Source organism: Pyrgilauda ruficollis, unplaced genomic scaffold, assembly GCF_017590135.1.
Source record: "Pyrgilauda ruficollis isolate IOZ18807 unplaced genomic scaffold, ASM1759013v1 scaffold2, whole genome shotgun sequence".
Classification (NCBI taxonomy): Eukaryota; Metazoa; Chordata; class Aves; order Passeriformes; family Passeridae; genus Pyrgilauda; species Pyrgilauda ruficollis.
The window spans coordinates 30718441-30741313 of NW_024519206.1; the positions used below are offsets into that span (position 1 = coordinate 30718441).

Consider the following 22873-nt stretch of genomic DNA (forward strand, 5'->3'; position numbering starts at 1 on the left):
GTAGCTGGTACATCTCGGGAAGCTTAGCACATTTTTTCCTTCTGTACTTCATGGAACAGAGCTCTGATGCTTTTCAGCCACGTTATTGGAAGTGTGACATTCACTGGTAACAGTGGAAAAGGCACGTTTGAAAACTAAATGCAAAGTGGACTCCAGAGTTTTCCTTAAAGGCTTTTTTCAGTCTAGCTAAATTAGGCTTAAAATATTTCTCTTTTAAATAATGAAAGCTATAATAACACAGTCATCACAAAATTATTAAGAAGCTTAATCATGGGAAATTATCTTCTTTGAGACCAGTGTTGCCAGTGAACTTATTAATCTAAACCAGCCTTTCACAGGAACAACTTCCAGTCTTCAAGGAAGCAAACATGAAGTAAAAAACTCTCCTAGTGACATAGTGCAAACTCTCTGTTATTTCTGTTCTTAAGAGCTAGTCATATTCTTGTGCCTTGAAGGATCATTTTACACCTTTTTCATTGTTTGACATTTTTATTCAATCCAGAAATCTTTTCTCAAAAATACCCTCTAGTGAAACAGTTAGATTTTGACCAACCAAATACTCAATAAACTACAGAAAGAATAAAGCACTTTGTCAACAGCTTTTTAGAAAAAAGTCCTATTTCCACACAGTTCATTTTAACATAGGGTCTCACCAGACTCTCTCAGCGGTAGAGAAAGCAATACAAGTCAGCTGAAATGAACTCATGTTGCTCAAAATTTCTTGTGATTTGGCCTACTTTGAGATTTTTCTCTCCCACTCTAATAACTTTTTCTTCTAAAAAACTATATGGCAGAAGGCACAGCTCTTCTTGCATTCTTTAGATTACAGACTGCTTAGGGCATGATTCCTCTGTGTGGGTGCAATGGGCTCCAGTCACACTAATGACACTCCAACCACTTTTTTTTTTAACTGCAACTAAATCAACCATAATTTGGACACCTAACTTTAAAGTAATGACTGTATTAACTAACTACTGAAGAATGACAGTATACCAAAATATAGATATTGAAAAGCAAAACCCTGTATGAGTGAAAAGGACTTGTGATAATAGAGGGGTTACTGCTGAGATAGCAGTGCAAACGGAAAGGAATCCTAGTTCCTCTGGGAGGCCTTGATCTGCATTTTATTAGCTAGCATAATAGATATAGGAATAGTAATAATTTTGCTTTGAGAGAGACAACATTTTGTTGCTGTGGTGTTGACTAAGAGGGTAATAAGTAAATCCTTGTGATGTGTTAATCTGTTAATTTCAGAAAAACTGAAATGGAACTATTTTGGTAACTTAGATTTTTGATAAAATAACTGCCAAATCATTTTATCAAAGCCTTTCATATATCTGGCTGTGATGATGTTGTTAATATGGATGCTATATATATGCAGATTAATTGCTTGTGAATCACATGAATAAGATATCCCAAACACATTATGAGGTATGGTCTTTATATATTTTAAATCAAACTGTAAATTAGATACTCTAGTTTATAAAAGGGCCCACTGACACCACATTTTACTACTCTCGAAACCACAAATTACTATTGACAGCTCTAGGCTTACTAGGCCAAAGAATCTGAGAGAACAAAAAACTGTAAGTAGTTCTGGGCCACATTTTCTGTTTAAAATTATTTATGGATGTTACAAAATATTAAGTCTGCTTCTTTATTTCTGTTGAGCTAAATTTGTGGTTTTATCAACTGATGGGTGGATGTCCAGTGTGCAACTGGGCAAAAGTAAGTCATGTGTCAAAAAAGCCTTGCCCAATGTCAGTCTGATCTGCCATGTATCATACACAACCTTTTCAAGAACCACAGTGGCTGCCTAAGCTGGAAAAGCACTGACATGCATCCTTAATAGAGGGAAGCTTGAAATAAATCATACGGCCAAAACCAATCATATAATGAGATGCTTGTCCAAGAGTAGGACTTCACACTTAAAGGCCTATGCCTGTAAAACTTTTGAACTAGGGTAACACTTTTTACTCTGTACTACATGCTCAAAGAAATTCCAAGTCAAATCAAGCATCTTTCCCTTGGTCTTCCAGGAGCTAAAAAATTATGGAAACCAACCAGCAAGCATAAGACTCCAAAATAAGAGTCATGTTCATAACAATTCTCTTTTGACAAATTGTTTTCTGTCTACAGATGTGATTTACATGTTGTTCTTGCCAAAGCTAGATCAAATGGTTCATAGGTGTTACATGGAAACATATTAAGGCTTTAAAACCTGCAGTGACATGCCAAGTAATGAGGCTAAGCATTCTTCACAAAATGCAGATAAGTAAGAGCAGTCTTCTGGCTCAGGAAGTCTGACAGTTGCTTTTGAGCAATACAAAGAATCTTCTGCACCACAGCATATGGATCTGCCTCAGGTCCAAATCATGACTGTGGAATATGCTTTACAAGGAATAGAGTACTACCACAAACCATTTTGCTCTGTAAATAAAGCACATGCCTTTGATCTTGCTCTCTGTGACCTATATATTTAATTGTAAACAGAAAAACCTAATATGGCCCCAGAACTACATGAACAAGCTACTTCAGCACATAACTCTCATTGAAGGAAAAGAGTGTGGCAGTAGTAATAGATATTTATTCTCTGTCTCAACATCACTTGTAGAACAACAAAGAACCCATGCATAAATATATACATACATATACTTACATACTCGTGTACATGAAAGGTTCTAGTAACTTCAGTCCCAAACTCTTTGGGCTTAAAACTTACTTATCTGCAATGACTTACCTGACAATGAAAAGCTTATCAGTCTCCGACTTCCTTGCCCCTGGACTGAGTCTTCATTGGTGATGCTTTTAAAAATCTGCTGGGAGATAAAGAATTATGAGAAAGAGTAGTCTCCAACAACTCTTGAACAGAGAATTGCTTAGTAACTGTCTTTTTTACAGATTCTTACTTAGTTTTACAACTAAGAATCAATTATATGACCAGAGATCAAAACCATGTTTTTATCTAGGTAATCATTTAACCATTAATGGCCTAAGTCATCCCTGCCTGGGAGCTTTCCCTTAAAAAACCATAATGATGCAAAAATACTATTGTAATTTGAATATAGCAGTGCTTCACCCAAAAAGGAGCTACTTATTACTCAGGAGATAAAAGTATTACATAAGGATGGGGATGTGGCTAGCACCTCTTGAAACAACTTCTATCTTTATAATACCTTATTACTTGTGTGAAAAGTCTTGTTCCAGAGGGTTTTTATTGCATACCTTTGAGAAAGACTTCTGAGAGATTACTAGTACCCTGCACAAAAAACCTACTGTGAATTATGCTAACAATATGCATTGAGGGTGAACTGGAAAAAAAAATTAAAAATCCATAGATTACTCTTTGTACTCCACAGTTCAGTTTTTAATGCCAGTCTTTGGTTCAGCAAGTTGATTGGTGAGCTGCTGTTGTGCAAATTAGGCTCCAACTGCCTCTGGCTGTAATCAGAACTAGGAAGCAAGAACACCCATGGGTCAGTGACTGGGGCATTAGGAGAAGCCCACCAGCAGCAGTTTTTGTGTGGAGTCTCTGAGCAGGGCAGAGGAGATGCCATCGGGTGTCAGACTTCAAGTTCAGCAGGGAGGTGGTGTTATGAGTACTGCTTCCCACCAACTTTGGAGTCAAACCAAGTGCTGCTCTGCCCCCGGGAAGTAGCAGCTCCATGTCACTCTTGCCACTCAGCTTTCAGCCAAGAAAGAAAATAGCATTTATGCAGCGAAGTTCCAATTTCTAATGGGAAACAGTAACTGAAGTCCCACTCAGCTGTGACTCATTGCTCGGTATATTAAATATTGTGTAGTCAAGTTTAACTTAGAAAACAAGCTGCTCTCTGCCCACATAGTGCAAAACCTGGGCAAGTGAGTACTTAGCCCAGGTTTAGCTAAAGTGAGTTTAGCCCAGCTAGCAGGGATTAAACAACCTCACATGGATGAGACCTAGATCAAAAATATAGGGATGAATTCAGACATCCTTATAAAATAATGGGCTCTGTTGGATCTGACTTTTACTCAAAATAATTTCGTTTCTTCCAGATTATCTAAATGGGATAAAAGGTACTGAGCAGGGCAGGACTCTGAATCAATTCCAGTAGAAATATCTCTACTGGATCACCGCTAATTAGTTGCAATTGCACTATTGGCCCTCTCAGCAAAGTAGGTTTCAACTTGTTGATTGAAGAGATCACTGATTTCTGGATAGACATACATTTAAATCAGAATACATATGACTATGGGAATTTTATGACAAGAACTCAACAATCTTTACCAGCCAAAGTTGTGATCCCATCAAGAAACAATATTTCCTTGTCAACATGTGTTTTTCATACTATGTCACTGCCTGATATATTTACACATTATGCTTTAATGCTTACTTTTATGGTATTTTCATGATTTTGTCCAGGATAGTAATGGGGCCAAACAGACTAGATACGTACATGTTTGCAAAAGGTGCTTTTTTCTAGTCCTTTAACATTTTTCTGCAGTTTTATTTAGACCTGCTATGTATGTCATACATCATGCCAGTATGAATAGTTCAGCAGACTACACTTTGAACAAAACGAGGTGGATCTGATGGAGTCCTGCAAATCTGTTCAAAATTTAAAAATATTTGCTATTAAAATGACCCTTCAGGGGCCATATCTACGTTAGTGAAACTATACTGAGACAGTCATAATAGACTGTTGTCACAAATCCTGATAAAAAGCAAAGCATCCTCAGCATGGTCAGACTTGCATTAGCAAAGCTTGCCATTTATACAAGGGGAGTATATAACACATCTGTTATGAATAAAAAGTTACCTATTTTTGTTTAAGGCTACAGAGTCCCATAAATGAAACAACAACAAAATAAGGGTCCATCTGCTTTGTGAAGTAGGTGTACCCCACAGCGTCCTGTCAAGTGCTCACCATTCAGCCGTACAATCAGGGGTACTAAAAGCCAGCCCTGCTGTGCAAATGAGTTCCATCCTCAGTAGCTGACCCCTGCATAACTCTCTAAGATGCAGCACTACATCAGCATGCCAGGCATTTTGAGAATGCCTAGCAATTAACCTTAGCAAAATGAAACACTTGCTGGAAGCTTTTCCAATTTTCTTCCTGGCCAGGTGGATGAGAAAGGGAATGCAGGGCAGAAAGGCTGAAGGAGAGAAGCTTTTGTCCTTTGGTTTGAGACCTATGATGCACCATTAAAGACTTCATACAACTGAACCTCCTGTGTAGCTCTGCCATCACAAACCTGTGCTCCTCATCCTCCAGTGGTCTGAAGGCACTGGTCTGCACTCTCATACACAGCACCTTCTCATCCATGATACAGGTCCTCAGGCATGCCAGGGCACATACCAGAGCAGGCTCAGGAGCAGGCAAACATCCTCTCTCAAATAATAGGAAGGGTAATAGGAAGGCCATGAAAGTCATTATACTTTAATATTGGCATTTCAAGAAGTCAGAAGGAGCAGCAAGGAAGTAAGGGAGACAAATCTCCCAACATTAAGTCTGATTTTCTTAAGAAGAGCTATTTGCTGCAGTTTTGATTTACTGTTTTCTAATGCAATACCAGACTGTCCCCAGTAATGAGGACAAGGCTGCACTTGATGCAGAGCAGGGCAAAAGAGGGTGAGTGGTCACCAGAGATCATCATCAGCTGTATCAAATGGGTTTCACAGTATCTTTAGGCCTGAGATAGGGATGTGCATACTGTTCCTGCCTGCCATTTATAATGAAGGAAATCCAGACTGATTTTAGTGGCTGCAGTATAATTACATTGGGAGTTTTATCACTGTAAGTAAACCTTGAGTTTAGTCATCAGGAGGTGAAAAACCCCTCTATCTTCTCAACTGCCACTTAAAACACAGTTAGTCGACAGACAGACAACATTCATCTCATCACTTGACATCCTATGGGCTTGAAGTCCTTCACATGAAAAGGAACAAATGTCATTTTCCCTCAATAACTTCTGGGCTTTTTTATGTCCTTGAAGTGAGAGCTCAGTCTGAATTAGCTTGATATTTTTAGTTTATAATGCCATTTCTGCACACTGTGCAACCCAACCTAATTATTTTACAGGTCCTGCTGATACAAAACAGAATTAATATGCTTTTACTACACACTTCTGCTATATCTAGACATGAAGATGGGACATGAGCTGCAACTTCAAGCCTAGCTGAATCTCTCTCCAAAAACCAAAGGCTTCTTGAACTGTATTCAAACCTCCTTTTGATTTCTTTGAATGTAGTTGGAGTCAGCATCATTGCCACTGATGTCAGCACATACATTCAAACACTAAGAGAAGCATCAGTACTTCCTTTAAAATATTCTTCAGTAAACACACACTGTAAAATCTGCTGGTCTGTGATAGAGTTTCCCAACCTCTGAAGCAAAGCAAAAGATGACTACCAGCACCTGTGATGGCCAACTGTGAAACATGGGAAGGTACTTGAGGCCAGACTGAAGCCTGTTGGGACTTGCTGACCTCAGGAAACAGTCCAGCTTGGTAGTGCTTTTCATTTTCTCAGTACAGAGAAAAAAGAAGACTAAAGGAGAAGACTGAGAGCTAAAAATAATAGTCTTGTCCTGGAATCACTTTTCCTTGTGAGTAGTTCCTGCAAATGCTAGAAGGAAGTTATGTGACCCTGAATGAGAAAGGAGGCAGGTTTCACACTAGCAAAGGGTGCCCTTGAGACTCCCTTTTTCTTTAGCCATGGTATGTGCTATGAAAGAAAGTAATCATCTTGACAAAGTCCAGAGTATTAGAGTCCATCAGTTCTTGCTGAGGCAAAATTCCAAGTGCATCACTAAAAATTTTTCTAAGAAAAAAGCTAGAAACAGAGACTCTCACAAGTAATAAAAATAAAAAAAAAAATCTCCTAAAATACCTTTCCCTTTACTAGTCCACCTAAATATGTGGAAGAATAACAAGGACAATACCATTGTTCCTGAAAATAAAGCGGATTACAGGGCACCTTTAGGGTGCCCCTATTCAGCCTCCCTGTTGCTCTAGGTTATGATGAGGCAAATACTTTTCGACACAGGTACAATGTGAATACAGGTCTGGAAGAAACTAATTGTTGTAACTGTGTTTATCTGGTGCTCTACTAGAAAACCTACTTTTGGACCAAAGTGACCAGTAATAGTGCAGCATGCTGGCAAAACCTCATTTGCAGCATTAAATTTCTTTTAGCATGTTTGTCTATGCAGCAAATCTTAACTATTCTTAAAGTCCTGCTGATACAAAACAGGATAAATATGATTGTATTACATGCATCTACCACAGCTACACATGCACAGCTGAAAAATACAAGCACTTACTCCTTTTCCCACACACAGCACAGGAAAACCCTCTTATTTCTTAGTGCTCTGTAGCATTCCTCCTCTCCAGAAGGAAAAGGATTTCTGTCTTCCACCAGAAGAAAGAGAACATTTTTGGCCACTGAGCTTGTATGAAGAGATTCAACAAAGCTAAGTGAATTTTCTTCTCCCATAAGTAGAAGAAACACCTAGATTAATTAATCTCATTGTTCATTGACAGCTAAAGCACTTCTGTATCAGTAGCTTCTGCTGCAAAAGAATGGTGGCATTTAACTGATATAAATTATCTCCCACAGGTCAATATTTCTTTCATTTGAACAGAGGAAAGAACAGTGATATTAAAATCAGTGCTGCACTACCAGTTTGCTTTCACTGACTTTATATCATGGTGAACATCATGGAGATGACCTAATGCTCAGTATAATCAAGTTCCCATTTTACAACATGCTTATTAAAACCTAGAATATTTTACAATGATAGCGCAGAGTGTAATGACAGTAATATCTAACACAGATTAAACAGTCACGTACTGTAAACTGGCAAGGCTCTAGCTGGGGCAATACTATGTATTCACAAGAGCTTTTCTTTTAAAAAGTAGATCTAAGGATATATCAAAGTATTCAGAAGAGCTCACACTTCCAAGCAGTACTATCCAGACATATGATCAAGTTACAATGAAAGAAGGCTGGAAACCACAAATGTAAAGCAGCAAAATACTTTCTGTTTGTACACACTGGCTCTGAGGATGAAAAGCAGTAGATTAGAGCATTGTGAAAAGGGAAGATTACAACCTGTGCTTGGTTCAAATCAAAAGTGAAACATAAACTCAACTTAGGCCCAAACTGTGCATTAGAAACAGAAAAGGTATTGCTAGATGTGTCAGAGCTAAAGATGTGGTATTGCAGTGCAAAAGACAGGTTGTCCAGTCACTGCCTGCACTATGCTTACTTCAAGCTCCAGCTCTTTGCTCTCTGCTTTTCAAGACCACGGAACTTGCCAGCAGATTTAAAGCAAAATAAGTAAGGTTAATAGTCTTGCTGATTTCAGTTTAAACCAGCTTGGAGCTATTGTTCTAATAGACCAGAGTGTACATGTACAGGGAGTCCAGAACAGTCCTCAAAATTTTTTCTTCCCTAACCTATTTCTTTCCTAACCTTTTACTGTTGCACTCCTGACTTCACTTAATGCTTAACATTAGGTCAACTCTTCAAAACAAGTGGAAAAACGCTTACGTTTTCTACAGCTCAGGAGTGAAGCATCTTATCACAGTAAGAGAATATCAGACATCATCCTGAGTTCACACTTCATATTCTACCATCTTCTTTAGAGAGGGAATTCCTCAGAAAATCCACAAATGGGTGAATATTCCCATTTCCTTCCAGGTGCTGAATTTAAAAATAAACTGTTTTGTAAAAAGATTCACTAAGTAAACACAGACTAAGTACCTCCTTTCACACCATCACTTGGCTTCTTCAGTGAAGAAGCTGCTCTGGGATGTAAGGGGAGAATTCTGAAAGGAACAAATGCGGATCTGAGCTCCCTGACTGCCACTTACAGAATTATGTCCGTCTATAATCCCAGGCACCACTTTGAAAATCTACCCCTAATTAGTGGCAGTGCTTCAGCTTCAACCCCCACTCTGCTAACAGAATTATCCAGCTCTTGAATGCAATATATTCCACTTATCCTGTTAGCTTGTTAAGCCATTGTTCTGGCACAGTGGTATTTTTCTATCAGGTGCTTCCAAACAGCTGCCAGCTTCTCCAGCAGCAGCCTGACTCCTGCTGGGCACTCTGCTGCCGGCACGTCCCTGAAGGACTGTAACCACACACACACAGACGCCTCCCCATGTGCCATGGTCAGCAGCATTCTAGCCTTGTAATACACCACCTTCTCAATGCCATTCCCGAATTAAGTAGAGAATCTGGTTTTTGTGAGCATATGACAATTACCCTCTCTCTGCAGAACACATCTTTTGCCCCACCCTGCAGCAGTATTTATTGACTACTTTATTTATTCCCAGGACACAGAAGTCTTTCATTGCAAAAATTCTTGTCCTAGAAACCCTTTAAATAGGTAGCAAGTAAGTGAGTAAACATTTTTTCCCCCATGGAAAACGTTATGAATTTTTTCACCAGATTCTAGATTACAAACTGTGGCAGCTAAACTAAAATACTGGAAAAAAAACCAAACCTGCTGCTTAGTGAAGTGCCTCAGTGACGTCCTCTAGAAGGCAACTATCAACAGGCTTATGACAAGAGGACATCCAGCGAGAGTACATACCAAGTATAGGGAGTTTCCATGTTGATATGAAGCTATTTCATATTCCCCAACCAATCCTATGTGCCTAGAATGCTCTTTCAGCAGAACCAGAATCTCAAATAAGGATGTTGGGAGCAAACACTTCCAATTAAAACAAAATCAGGGCCTGAGGCAAGAAATCAGTATCTCCCACAGAGTCAAATATCTTTTTCTTCCAAAGATTTAATAAATTCAGCTTTTTAATTGTTTCAACAGCTCTGCCTAATAAACTTCAATTATCCTTTGGCAGCAGAGGAAAAACTTTGATTAGAGATTCTGATCTTCCTTCACTTTTTGAAACTTCATTTAAAGAGACTTAGATTTTCAGATACTGAAAGACAATCACACATGCATGTGGTAGGTTTTGGGTTGCTGTTTATGGATTGAGGCCTGGACTACATCTAAGCAGCAGACATTTCATTTATACCTCTCAAACTCTGGGGAGAATTGCTTTCTGCAGCATATCCCACCAACTGCCCCCACACTGGCTCTGAGACTGCAGGTTATTTGGTGCCAATGACCCCATGAGCCTTAAGAAGTCTCTCAGCAAGGTAAAAGTGGCCCAAAACATGACAGTATTTTACAGACCCAATGTTCCAAACAAACTCCAGTTTAGTTAGCAGGGAAGATGGCTCCTTGTGGTTGCTAAACAGCTTTGTGTTTCCCCGTGTTACCACCATCCATGAAAAAAAAACCTCTAAGAAAATCTGGTGTTATGATCAGATTTACACCAGGCAGCTGCCTAATGCAGACTAGTATTGGCCCTGTAAATCTGTCAGGCCCATGCACAGACTATTAATGTGCTTAAGCACTCTGATAGCAAGAACTGTTTGTAAATATTATCCTCTCTGGAGCACCTAATCGATATCCTGAAAGCTACTCAAATAATTGACAGATGAAGAGGCCTATTGGACACTGACTGGATCATGTAATTTTGCATAAAATTTGCCCCACAGACTTCAAATTCAAACTTTTCATGAAAATACTTTGTTTGTATGGAGAATTAAAAAATCGCTGCCAACACCTTTTCTCTCTGCCTATGAAACAACCGGAGTCAACAAAACATAGGACATATATAGTGGAAACACTGACAAATCCATGATGTATTTGAAAGGCAGGAAACGATCAGCATCTGCCCTCCCTACAGCTTCAGAAACTCCTCACTTTTCTAATATTGTTTGGGCGGGACTAGTGCACAGATGAGTAATGCTGACACGTGAGGGAGAGAACCTATCTTTCAGCTAAGCTGTGTTTAAAGAGGGGCTCAGAGCACTAGTCATGCTGACAAAGCCCTGGACAAGGGAACGAGTCAATGACCCTTCGAACCATAAAAGAAGCAGCTAGGCAGCGAACAATGCCCATTCTTCTAAATTAATGCCTCAAATACCAGTTCAACTATGAATACCATTATTTCCAGAAGTGAGTTACAGACAATTTACTTTCAACCTTGGGTCCCACTTTGGGCAGAAATGAGGCAACTGTAGATTTATAGTCTGAATTTAAAAGTAGAGAAATATCTGTGCAACTTCAGATGTCCCTCGATCTTGCTGAACTCCTAATAAAACATTTCACTATACAGAGCATTTTCCAAGTCAGGATGCCACAGAAAGGATAAAGCTGAGAAGAAAAAAAATATTCTGCTTTTACAGTATCTACAGTCACTTAGTTAATGCAGCCTCATTCACACTCAGTGTTTCTCCTTTTAGCAGATCCATTAGACTCAGCAGAAACTGCTTATCTCACCTTAGCAAACCCATGGGTTTTATTTTTTGTTTGTTTGCTTGTTTCGCTATTTGTCTGATTTTGTGGTTGTTTTATTTTTATTTTTTCTATTTAAAAATAGCCTTTGTTTTCCAGCTGGCTTCTGCTGTCTATAGCACTTGATGTTTTGTTTTTCTTAGGTTTTTGCTTTCTAGAACAGCAGGCTTTAAAAAGTCAACAGCCTTCTCCAGTGAAGCAGGCTTGTGGGAATACTGATTGTAATCAAACTGCCATACAATAAACAATGTTGGATGAGATCTCCTGAAGTCACCTAACCATTCAGTCAAAACAGATCCAACTTAGAGCAGGCTACTCTGGGCCATGTCCAGTTCAGCTTTGAGTATCTGAGGATGGAGATCCCACAAACTCTCTGGGCAACCCATTCTAATGTTTGACTACTCTCTTGACACAAAAGATATTCCTGAAGCCTAATCAGAATGTCTCTTGCTGTAACTTGTGTCCATGACCTGCTACCATTTCAACATGTGCTGTGACTAGAGTCTGCCTCCTTCCCTACAATATCCCATTAGGTAGTTAAAGGAATCAGTAACATTCCACATAAGAATTCCCTTAGGACTGAATAAATAAATCCAGCTCTATCTCTGCTTCTCCTCCTATGTAAAATCCAATCTGAAGGATGAAGAAAACAGAAGCCAGACTCATTCTGAAAATGAGTGTGGCAGGGCACTAAGCAAACCTGAGGTATAGGAAGGACTTCTGGGGAGAAGCAGCTTTTGCAAAATCTGATCTCCAGTAAGAGATGAATTCATTAAAGCAATTTGGTCACCACCAAAATCCTTGTGAATGATTTGTCTTGGTGCATACTGAACACAAATCTTCTGAACATAAAGTCATTAAAATACAATAAGAGGGGAAAGTGGTGTCAACCAAATGCAGGAGTGGTGTCATTTCAGGGAAATCGTTAACTACAGCAGACCTGACATGGCCACAGCTCACCTCCACAGCAAGAGAGAAGATGTCTCACATGCCTTGGTGCTCCTGCCAGCTGTGACCACCCCACTGTGAGGCTCACACAGTTATCAGCTACCTGTCTGAGAGGCAGCCAAGGGGTCCCAAAGGCTGGTTGTGGTCAGCACTCAGCATGCTTTTCAGGCAGTCTATACCTTTCTAATCCAGGAGCTCTTCAAAAGGTTGAAAGGAAGAAGCCAAAATAAAGGTGAAAGAAATTTACTAGAAAAGGAAAAACTGGAACCAGAAAAGAGGAAAAAAGGCAAGGGTCTATACAACAAAAGTGGAAAACAAAGGAAAAAGCAATGGAGGGTTATAGGGAAATAGAGGGAAAGCAAGAAATTAATTTCTAAAATTCCAGATCCTTACATCCTAAAAAAATTCACTTCCTGCCTTTCAGATACATCTTAAAACACCCAAGCAAACACCAGAAAAATCCCAGTAGTCTAACAGTGATCACTACAGCTTTGTTAGAACTCAAACCTGACAGCAGCAGCTTTCAAACTTGCCTATGACAAAGGTAAATGAGATCTTTTGTGGGAAAAAAAGAGAAATAAACAGGCTGCTTTAAAAACCAGGGTTTCCTGACAACAGTGGCACTTCCAGACTTTTCCGGTATTACATTTAAAAAATTTGCACATAACTGACTCAGGCGTACAATAACAACCCTAGGCTGCCCTCAAACATTTCACCTCTGAAATCATAGTCCAGAATTGCAGTCTGACAGAAAAATAGTCAAAAATGTGTCTGTATCTGAGATACAGTCCATTATGCATTTAGTGAACTGAAGTTTAAGAATTACACAGGGTTAGTTAGGTATTATGGGAGGTGCTGGTTGTCCTTTGCTAAGAATATCAACATGTAGTTTAATTAATGTGGTTTATACTTAGGTTCACCACAAAGTCCTACCACACAGGTGTAAGGGCAAAAGCTGCCCAGTGTAAATAAAAATCAGACTTGATTAGTTAAAAAAGGGAAGTGTGTAAGAACAATTCAGTAGCTTTTCATCAGACTTTACAGATGTAAGAATTTAAGCCACTTTTTAAAGTGGACATATTGAGTGGGGAGGTGCTGTGTGTTTTCAGTACAGATGGAAACAAGCTTGCCTGAGAACTCAACTGGCTAGCCAGGGATAAAAGAGTCAGATATTTAATGGAAAAGGAAAATGTTTCTCAAGAGATTCAAGGATTAAAAATTAACAAAGGGTTCACAATTCTATTAAAGAAATATTCTTATGCACATCTGGTGATATAAAACATACTGGCCTACATAAATTTCTCCACTTGTAAGAAAGCCTGAGAACAAAAGAGATTTGAGTAATAGTTATAGAAAAAAATATTTTTAAAAATGTGCAATATTATATAACTTTATTCTATCACCAAAACTACATTAAGGGAACATGGCTATCCTGTCAAGCTCCAAGAAATCATGAAATGCAAACCTAAAAGATAACTGTGAAGCACAAAGTCTGTCTCTTGATATGTAAATTTTAATGCTTTTTTCTTTTTTTAGCTGTCTCCCATCATAACTTTTTCCCAATGCATCGTAAATGTATTTTTAGATCACCCAGGTTTTGTGTGAAGTTAAGTACAGGCAATCCAAGATACACTCAACATACAGATAAAATAAAAGATAGTGTGATCATAATAGGGTTTACATGAATGTGCACATGGACATCCATGCACACTAAACTCTTAGGGCAGATACCTGCAGGCACGAGTGTTTCTTGGGATGCTGAAAAACCTTCTGGCTTTCAGTCCCACTTGCTCCACTCTATCACCTACTTAGGGTACTTCTACTGAAACAACCTGCAAGTTATTGCAGGTTATCCACAAACATTCAAAATGACCTACAAATCCACCAGTTATAAATGTGTGCAATTTCACCTCATTGTTATTTCCTCAGTCATGTCTGCTGATTTTAGGTTATCTGAGGGTATGAGTTATTTCAGAAGAGATCTTAAGTACTGACTATTTTTATAAAGGATTATGCATTGCAAAATGACAATAATCTCTTCTCTCCCCAGATCCTTCTTCCTGCCCCTCTTCTTTCCAGGACTAAGGAAAGCAAAGAAAACAAAAGATATTTAAAGAAAATGAAATTATTTTTCTCTATTACTCTGGCTGCTGGAAAGTCCTTGGTTACTGAAAATCCAATCAGGACTAAATTGCTGGCATCTATCAACTGCAGAAGATCTGAAACTTCACCGCAGAGCTACACACAGGTTCAATGCAGGCTACAGATGTGCCTTTAACAAATTCTGTGACCTCCTTCTTTCCCTCTTCACGTCTGGCTGTTTGTCTGGCTGCTGCTCTGATCTAAAGAAATCCATGCAGTGCTTGAAAACAGGCATGTTGGTACATGAGAGCTGCTGAAATTTGTTGAAAATTGGTGAGTGAGAGACTGGGCACACAACGACCCATCTCGGCTTAAGTTCATACCTTGGCTTGTATTCAGATACTTGTGATCCAGATGTGTGGATCATCTGGATAGGGACACCTATCTCCCAGCTTTCCTCCCACTGTGCCAGCTTTCCAGCTGGCCACAGGAAACATGACATCCTTTAGCTTAGGAATATGTGACTCTACTAAAATCTGTGTAACATTTGTGGGTGGTTCATAGACTTTATAATCTGTACACCTACCCAAGCATTTATCAGTATTCTCAACTATGCATCAAAGCTTTGTAAAATTGTGCTTTGATTTTGCACAGCAAATTCACAACTCACACGTTCAGCTTATTTCTCATCTCATCTAAACATTTCCCTTCCATTTGAAAACCTGCAGGCTACAGCTCTGACTGCAACACAAAGCACAGGCAGTGCATCAGAAGACCTCAGTCAGAAACCATAGCTAAGTCCCCATGCTCTTTTCTGTAAGAAAAGAAAACAAACATAAAAGTACAACCAAAACAACCACCAAAACCAATTTAACTCAACTTTGCATTAGACTCCAAAGCAGCTTGTCCACAGTGACATGCCTTATAGCAGTAAGTAATTTTAAATAGCCACACAAAGAAACACAACATAAATAACTTGTATCTAGCCTATATTTGCGCAGTAGCTCACCCGGGCTTTGAGAGAAGAACCAACTGAATGGGCAGAAAGATCTCTACTACTTCAGTGGATCTCGCTTTCAGGTTACTGTAATCTACACCAATAGATTTAAAGCCCATAGTCACATCTTTGTAATCATCTCTCCCTGCAGATTAGCCTTCATCTTCCCTTTTCACTTGGTAGTGTGTTTGAGACACACTAGTAAATACTGTTCAACAAAAGATCATCTTCAAGAAATAAGATGAGCCTCTGACATCCTAACAAACATCACAGATATTTTTTAAAAAACCCCATAATTGCAATTACAGGATACAGTAATTCTGCTGTATTTTCCATGTTTTCCTGATGTCCTATTTTTCTATTGTTACAGAAATTATCATAAGAATTTTACAAAACAAGTTCCTTCACTGTCCCAGCTCCATCTACTTATTTTGCCTCATTCATTGCAAGCTCTTAAAGAGCCATTTGGAGTTTTATTCATTGCTTCAGATAAGCAGTGAGTTCATGTTTTTTCCTGTACATCTTTTAAAATTTATTCAACATCTTAAGAAGGCTAATCCACACAAACAGCTGTCTCTCAGCTAATATTTGCATTCCTTCTTCAACATGAGTCATTTTTTCTTTGTTCTAAACTAATCAGCATGGCTTAGTATGCCAATTTCCCTGAATGGACACGTCAGTCAGAAACCTGACCACTGTGTTTTCAGCATAGCTAATACTTACTATTAAGTCTTCTGCTTTGTCTCATCAGCTAATAGGAATTAAGAGCAGATTAAAGTCTACGATAACAACTTTCATTTGAGAATTTGTAACCCTTTTGGAAAACATTAATTCTTAGCACATACCCAAAGAGTAAAACATTGCCACCCACATAGGAGGTGAAATATAAAGATGGCCAGTGGCAGTGCTATACAACTGTGGTGGTTTTGTAAAAACCACTACAATAACAAAGCCAAACAAGACATTTTAAAAAGGCAAAATTAGCTTGAAATCACAGGTACTAAAGATGGGCCATCATTAAGAAATTAGAATCTGAACAATTAGAATTCATACATTGTCAGACAGTCTTGAAAAAGTGGCAGCATGATTTTAATGATAACCAGAACATGGGCTTCTTGTCTTGATGAAAGCACAAAGTCCTTCCAGAAACATGACTGGAAATTACTTTCTGGGTGTCCTGGATTCAGCTATGGTAGAGTTAATTTCTCAGTAGCTGTTAGAGGTGCTGTGCTTTGAATTTGGAATGAGATTGGTATTGACAACACACTGATGTTTTGGCTTTTGCTGTTTTTATCCCAGGTCAAAGACTGTTTTTTTCCTTGTCTCATGCTTTTCCAGTGAGGAGGTTAACAAAACAAACTGGGAGGAAGCATAACTGGGACAGGTGACCTGAACTCTCAAAAAGGATATTCCAAGAGATTACCATGGAATATTCCAAGAGATTACCATGGAGATTACCATGCCTAGTATATAAACTGGGGGGAGTTACCTACTACAAAAGTTGATCTGGGTTTGGGAAAGGGGGTCTAGCATCAGTCAGCAAGAGGTGAGCAATTGTATTGTGCATCACCTGTTTTTCCTATTATTATTATTAGTAGTAGTAGTAGTAGTGTTACTATTATTACTATTATTACTATTATCATTTAACATTACTACTGTATTTTAATGTATTTTCAATTATTAAACTGTTCTTATCTCAACATACAAGTTTAACTTTGCTTCTCCTTCCCATTCCATCTGGGTGGGTGCAGAGGGGGGTGGGTTGAGTGACTGCATGGTGCTTTATTTCCAGCTGGATTTAAACCAGACACTGGGTCATGGAGGCCAGTAGATACAGCAACTGGTACATCTCATCCCAGCTGATTCAAATTTCTTAGCTAATTAACACTATTCCTGCTTCAAAGGTCTTCTGCCCCAGAAGGCAGAAGTAAAGCCTTTGATACTGTCTCCCACAGCATTCTCCTGGAAAAGCTGGTGGCCTATGGCTTGGACAGGTGCACTCTATGCTGAGTTAAAAACTGGTTAGATGTCTCAGCCCAGAGAGTTGTGGTGAATGGAGCCACATCCAATTACTGCCTGGTCACTAGTGGGTTTATTGGGGCATGCCCTGTTTAATATATTTATTGATGATCTGGACAAGGGGATCGACTGCCCCCTCAGTTTGTAAATGACATTAAGTTAGGCAGGAGTGTTGATCTGCTGGAGGGTAGGAAGGCTCTGCAGAGGGATCTGGACAGGCTGGATTGATGTGCTGAGGCTAATCCTAAGAGGTTCAACACAGTCAAGTGACAGGCGTTACACTTGGGACACAACAACCCCAGGCAGTGCTGCAGGCTGGAGAAAGAGTGGCTGCAAAGCTGCCTGGCAGTAAAGGACCTGGGGGTGCTGGTTGACAGAACATAACAGCAGACCATAATCCAGGATGCATCTAGATAGCCAAGCAGTCCAGTGGCATCCTGGTCTGTATCAAAAATAGTGTGGCCAGTAGGACCAGGGCTGTGATTGTCCCTCTCTACTCTGGTGAGGCTGAATCTCAAGTCCTGTGTTCAGTTCTGGGTTCCTCACTTAAAGTAAGCTATTGATGTGCTGGAGGGAGTCCAGAGAAAGGCAACACAGCTGGTGAATGGTCTGCAGGGTAAATACTCTATGAGCAGGTGAGGGAGTTGGGGTTGTTTAGCCTGCAGAAAAGAAGGCTCAGTGGTGGCCTCATTGCTCTCTACAACTACCTGCAAGGAGGTTGTGGCAAGTGCCTCAAGATGCAGCAGGGGAGGTTCAGGTTGGACATGAAGAAGAAGTTCTTCAAGGAAAGAGTTGTCAGGCATTGGAATGGGCTGCCCAGTTAGGTCGTGGAGTCACCACTCCTGAAGGTGTTCAAGAAACAAGTGTACTTGGCACTTAGTGCTATGGTCTAGTTGACAAGGTGATCAGTCAGAGGTTGGAGTCAATCTTGGAAGACTTTTCCAACCTAAACAATCCTATCATTCTATTCTACAATTCTATATGTCCGTTGCAATTCTACATAAAAGCATGAGGTTTTTATCCACACTGAACATTTCTTCTCCCCATATTTCTATATAAACACACAAAACTCATGAGTAGCAGAGATTGTAAGAGATTCTGAAAATGTCTGCTTATGCCTTCAACAGGAATTTAATTTTGTTTTAAAATTTGTCCAAGAGAAGATGCAGATCAGAATCATGTGTCACCTGACACACATGCATCTATGTACCTTAGAAGAATTTCAGTAAAAGGAAACATGGTAAAGCTGTAAACAGTGCTAACTGATACAGAGATGGGAGAGATCAACAGCTTCTTGTCTCCATCTTTGCTAATCCTGGAACACTGGAGAAGACAATAAAATTGAACCAAAGTAAATGCAAAAACTGAAGAAAGCAAAGCTGTTTTTTTTTACTTGCAAGGCCTAAATAAAGTGAAAAAATGTGACCCTGTGGGGGAACAGAAAGCCTACAACTGGCAAACTCAAAATTATTTTCCTGCTGGAATGACTTGCAGTCATCAAGCCTCCCAGTTACAACAGGATCACAAGCTTTCCAAACATCTGCCTTTCTATGCGGGTGCAGTGCAGAGCAGGAAAGGACAGCTAGTGAAAACATTAGGGCAAGTCATGAAGTGGATAAGCAGCCTTGGAAAGAAAACAGAACATCAAACCCTGGTCTTTTCCACTTTATGCCCCACAAAGCAGTACTGTGGACACACCAAATTTGACCTAGAGGATTTAATACCCATGCACTGCAAGGATTCTTATAGCTTCCATGGTCTTGGGTGTTGGACTAGCTGGATACTGGATTCACCCTGGCAACATTCCTGTTCCTTTTTTTTTTCTGAGTGAAAAGCAAATTTTTTTTAAATTAAGACTGTGCCAAGTATAAATAGTGCTTTCACTAACAGTCAAACACACACAAAAATGGGTAGAACACAATGTTCTCTTTTTAAATTCATTAGCAGGCCTCTAGTGCACCAAATGAGATTTAAATCAATGTGTACAAAATTGGCAATAACAAATCAAACCAGCAAATGCAGGGGAAAAGGGTAGAATGAATCTATTTTGTAAAGGAACGTCAAAGCAAATCTTTTTGCAAATTCTGAACTAAAACATACTAGCAAGCTGTGTCATGTAGTCTAAACTACCCCTGGTAATTTATCTTGTGCTCACCTGCAATCAGATTCATGCCCTATCTCAGCAAGTAATTCCTAGAAGGGAGGAAGCAGGAGGTGCTTCATTCCTTCATTTGGCACTCTATCACCTTCAGCTGTGAAGTACTCCCCAGGTCTAAATCCTTCTTTCCTTCCCCCTTCAAAAACTAAAATATCTGCCCTCAGACCCACTGTGTAATGTCAGGAACTGCATTGTTTTTCATTAATGAGAGAGTAAGAATGTAAAAGGCCAAAGCAAGGATGATTACACAGTGCAGTGTGCTGAACAGTTGCTGATCTCTCCATAATTTACTAAACCACAGAAGGGAGCAATATGATGTGCAGATATTACTATGGCTATTATGTGACTGTAACAAGAGACATTCCAAAAGCAAGTGGCTGGGAAATACCAGACTCTTACTGAACCCATTAACAAATAAATGGCTTGTGTAATTGTCTCCTTGGTGCTGCTGAAATAAAATCACTCCAGTTCCCATCTGTCATACTTTTTATTTCTTCATATCAACTCTGTGCTGTATTGTAAGCCTGCTAATTAAACCATTCTAAATCTACACTTTGAAGTTCATACAGTATCAGATGCCCAGTAGGGTTAAATTTGACCCAAGGGCTTTCTTTGAAACAACACATACAAAGAAATTCGGGGAACAGGGAGAAGCCCAAAATTCGTGCAACTGACCTGCACAGTGAAGACTAGGCTGTGGCCAGTGATACTTAGGGATGTCTTAGCAGCTCCACAATTAGTGCTGCTTAGGTGGAGTCCATGAGAGGGCAAGAAATGAGCAACAATTTAATGGAATCTTCAAATGGTAGCATTAACCCTGGTTTTTGTTCTGTCCTACTCCACTTTAAATCTGCAGAACTGCACATTTGGACTAACTCAACAGGAAAAAGTTTGATGGATGAACACTTACAAAATTATTTTACTTAATAATTTAACAGATGCCAGCTTTTTCTTATGTCACCTCTTTTCTGTTTAAATGCACTGCAGCTATGCCTACAGCAACATATCATGTGTATGCCTACAGCAACATATCATGTGTGAAGCTACTAGGAATTTAAGCATGCCTGCAGTGGTAAAGGAGGACTAAAGCTAGTGACTCCTTGGTGTGAAGCATCACATTCCAGAGAACAGCAGAACAGATCCCTGGTCACCTGCTGCCCCTCATCCCACACACACCATGAAAGAGGCTCTTCCCCTTCTTTCCTAGATATGCACTTCTTGAAGATCTGTGTGAAATATGCAAGTGGATTTGGCCAGAAAAACCACTGAGAAGTATTTTGGGAGCATTTGTCGCATAAAGATTTTTCCAATCCATTCTGATTTTTGATGGTAAGACTAATTTTAGATCTTTGTGTTTGCAATTCCATTAAGATGATCAAATAACCTGTCTTTCATATAGATGAATGAGGAAATTGTGAAGACTGATAAGTTAAATAACATTTAAATATGCAAACAGCTGTGTGCTGGAAAGCAGAGATATTCCTCCTGGGGTGGAACAATAAAAACACACATACCTGCATACTGAGAGTTATGGGCTGCTGCTCAGGAAATCAAAGCTCACAAAGAAAATTGTTTGTACCTCCCCTACTCAATTTGTGCTTGTTAGATAATAAATTATGAGCACTTACCTCTCAAAAAGGGTGTAAATCTATGAATGAATGACAATAGCAGTTTCAACCACAACAAGCTGAAAAGTCAATAACAAGATACAGAAAAAAAGCCACCAGGAGCTTGGACCTGGATCATTTTTTATTTAGCCACTGATACATCTGAAATCTATCATAATGAAAATGCAAGTGACCCTATTTGCCAACTGTATTCTGTTTTGAAAGAAAATCAGTAAACATTTCCAGTAAAGTCAGTGGGGTTTCAGCACATGCTTCACACCTTTACTAAATCAGAACTGTTAAAGCAAGTATTATTAAACTGCACTCAGAAGAGACCTTCGTTACAAATGAGTTTTCTTAATATTTAAAGAAAATCTCAACCATCCCTACTTAAAATGAGAGTAAGGAAACTAAAAGGAAGAAAAAGGTTATTATTTGTAACACAGTGACTACAGTTATGCTGCAGCCAGAGGACCAATTACATCCTGGTTACGCTTTCCAACTCCACTAATTCATATAAATGAAGTGCTTGCTACATGACAGGCTAATTGCAGTGTAAATACAATAGACTTTATATAACTAGATACTGAAAAAGAGCCTGTGTTACTGAGGTGGCAATAAGAATTAATTTGGACGTGTCATTAACCTTCAAATTCTTTGAATCAATGATAATTAGGATATAGAAAAGCATAACCAAAAATGTAATTACACTGAACTAAAGGCTCAATTGTGCAAGTATTAAGAGGCTGCTCATGGGAGTAACTATGCTTGAACATGAACTGTGTGACCAAATCAGGCTGTAAAACACTACTGTGGGTTTATAAGGAAACAACATGGAAGTGAAAAAAAAAAAATTAATGACATTTTTCAGATGTAAGAAGCAGGTTGACAGTTGTTCTGATATCAAAAATCATTCCCTTATATTATGTAGCTAGTGGAGTCAAATTCTGCGAGGAAAGTCCCCCTTCCCTCTGAATGCATGTTAGCTGTAGCCACTGAAATGGCTGGTGTATCCCTTCTCTAGAACATTTCAAAGCAAGTATACAATGAGTGCAGACAGAACTTTGTAACATGAAAGTGCTAGTGTTCCCTATGTACATCCAATCTTTGTTGATTTCCTTCTAAGAGATACTACTAAACTTCTCTAATCAACTTCTGTGAGCTATGACAGCTAACTCTAGACGCCATACAAAATTGCTCCTTGAATGCCTATGGAAAACCAAGGACATACTGAACTGTCTGGTCAAATGCTAAATAACTCCCCAGTCAGTGTAAAAATTTCTTTGAATTCAAAGACTCATGTCTTCATGTTAGACCACTTTGTGATGTTGGCTCACACCAGTGGCAATGTATGAGCACATATGCAGGCAGGGTGTGGACAGCCTGCTGCTGCTGTGAAAGAAATCCTGCATCAGGGACAACCCAAAATGGGCAGGTACTTCCAACAGATGAGAAACCCACACAGGTCACTTTCCTTCCACAGTTTATGGACCAGTTACTTTTCCCAGAATTATTCACCTCAAATGGTTAATCAGGGAATCCACTCTCTTTCAGCAATTGTTTCTTAGCATACATATTTTCTGCTAGGTGTACTTTTAAATTGGAGAGGGAAAATATGCTGGCAGAGAGAACTCTGTATTTGACTGCTTCCTTCCAGCTGAGTGAGTATTTCCAGTTATTTCCCCTTCTCATTTTGGTT

At 39.2% G+C, this 22873-nt stretch overlaps 1 protein-coding gene across 2 annotated transcripts in view; it reads right to left on the minus strand.

Annotated features, from left to right (window-relative positions):
* HECW1 (HECT, C2 and WW domain containing E3 ubiquitin protein ligase 1) overlaps nucleotides 1–22873 on the minus strand; it is a 250387-nt gene that overhangs the window by 90122 nt on the left and 137392 nt on the right. For both annotated transcript variants that reach the window (XM_041466427.1, XM_041466428.1), the window contains one exon: nucleotides 2741–2816. In XM_041466427.1, the coding sequence (XP_041322361.1) occupies nucleotides 2741–2816 (76 nt within the window). The remainder of the gene's footprint in view (nucleotides 1–2740; nucleotides 2817–22873) is intronic.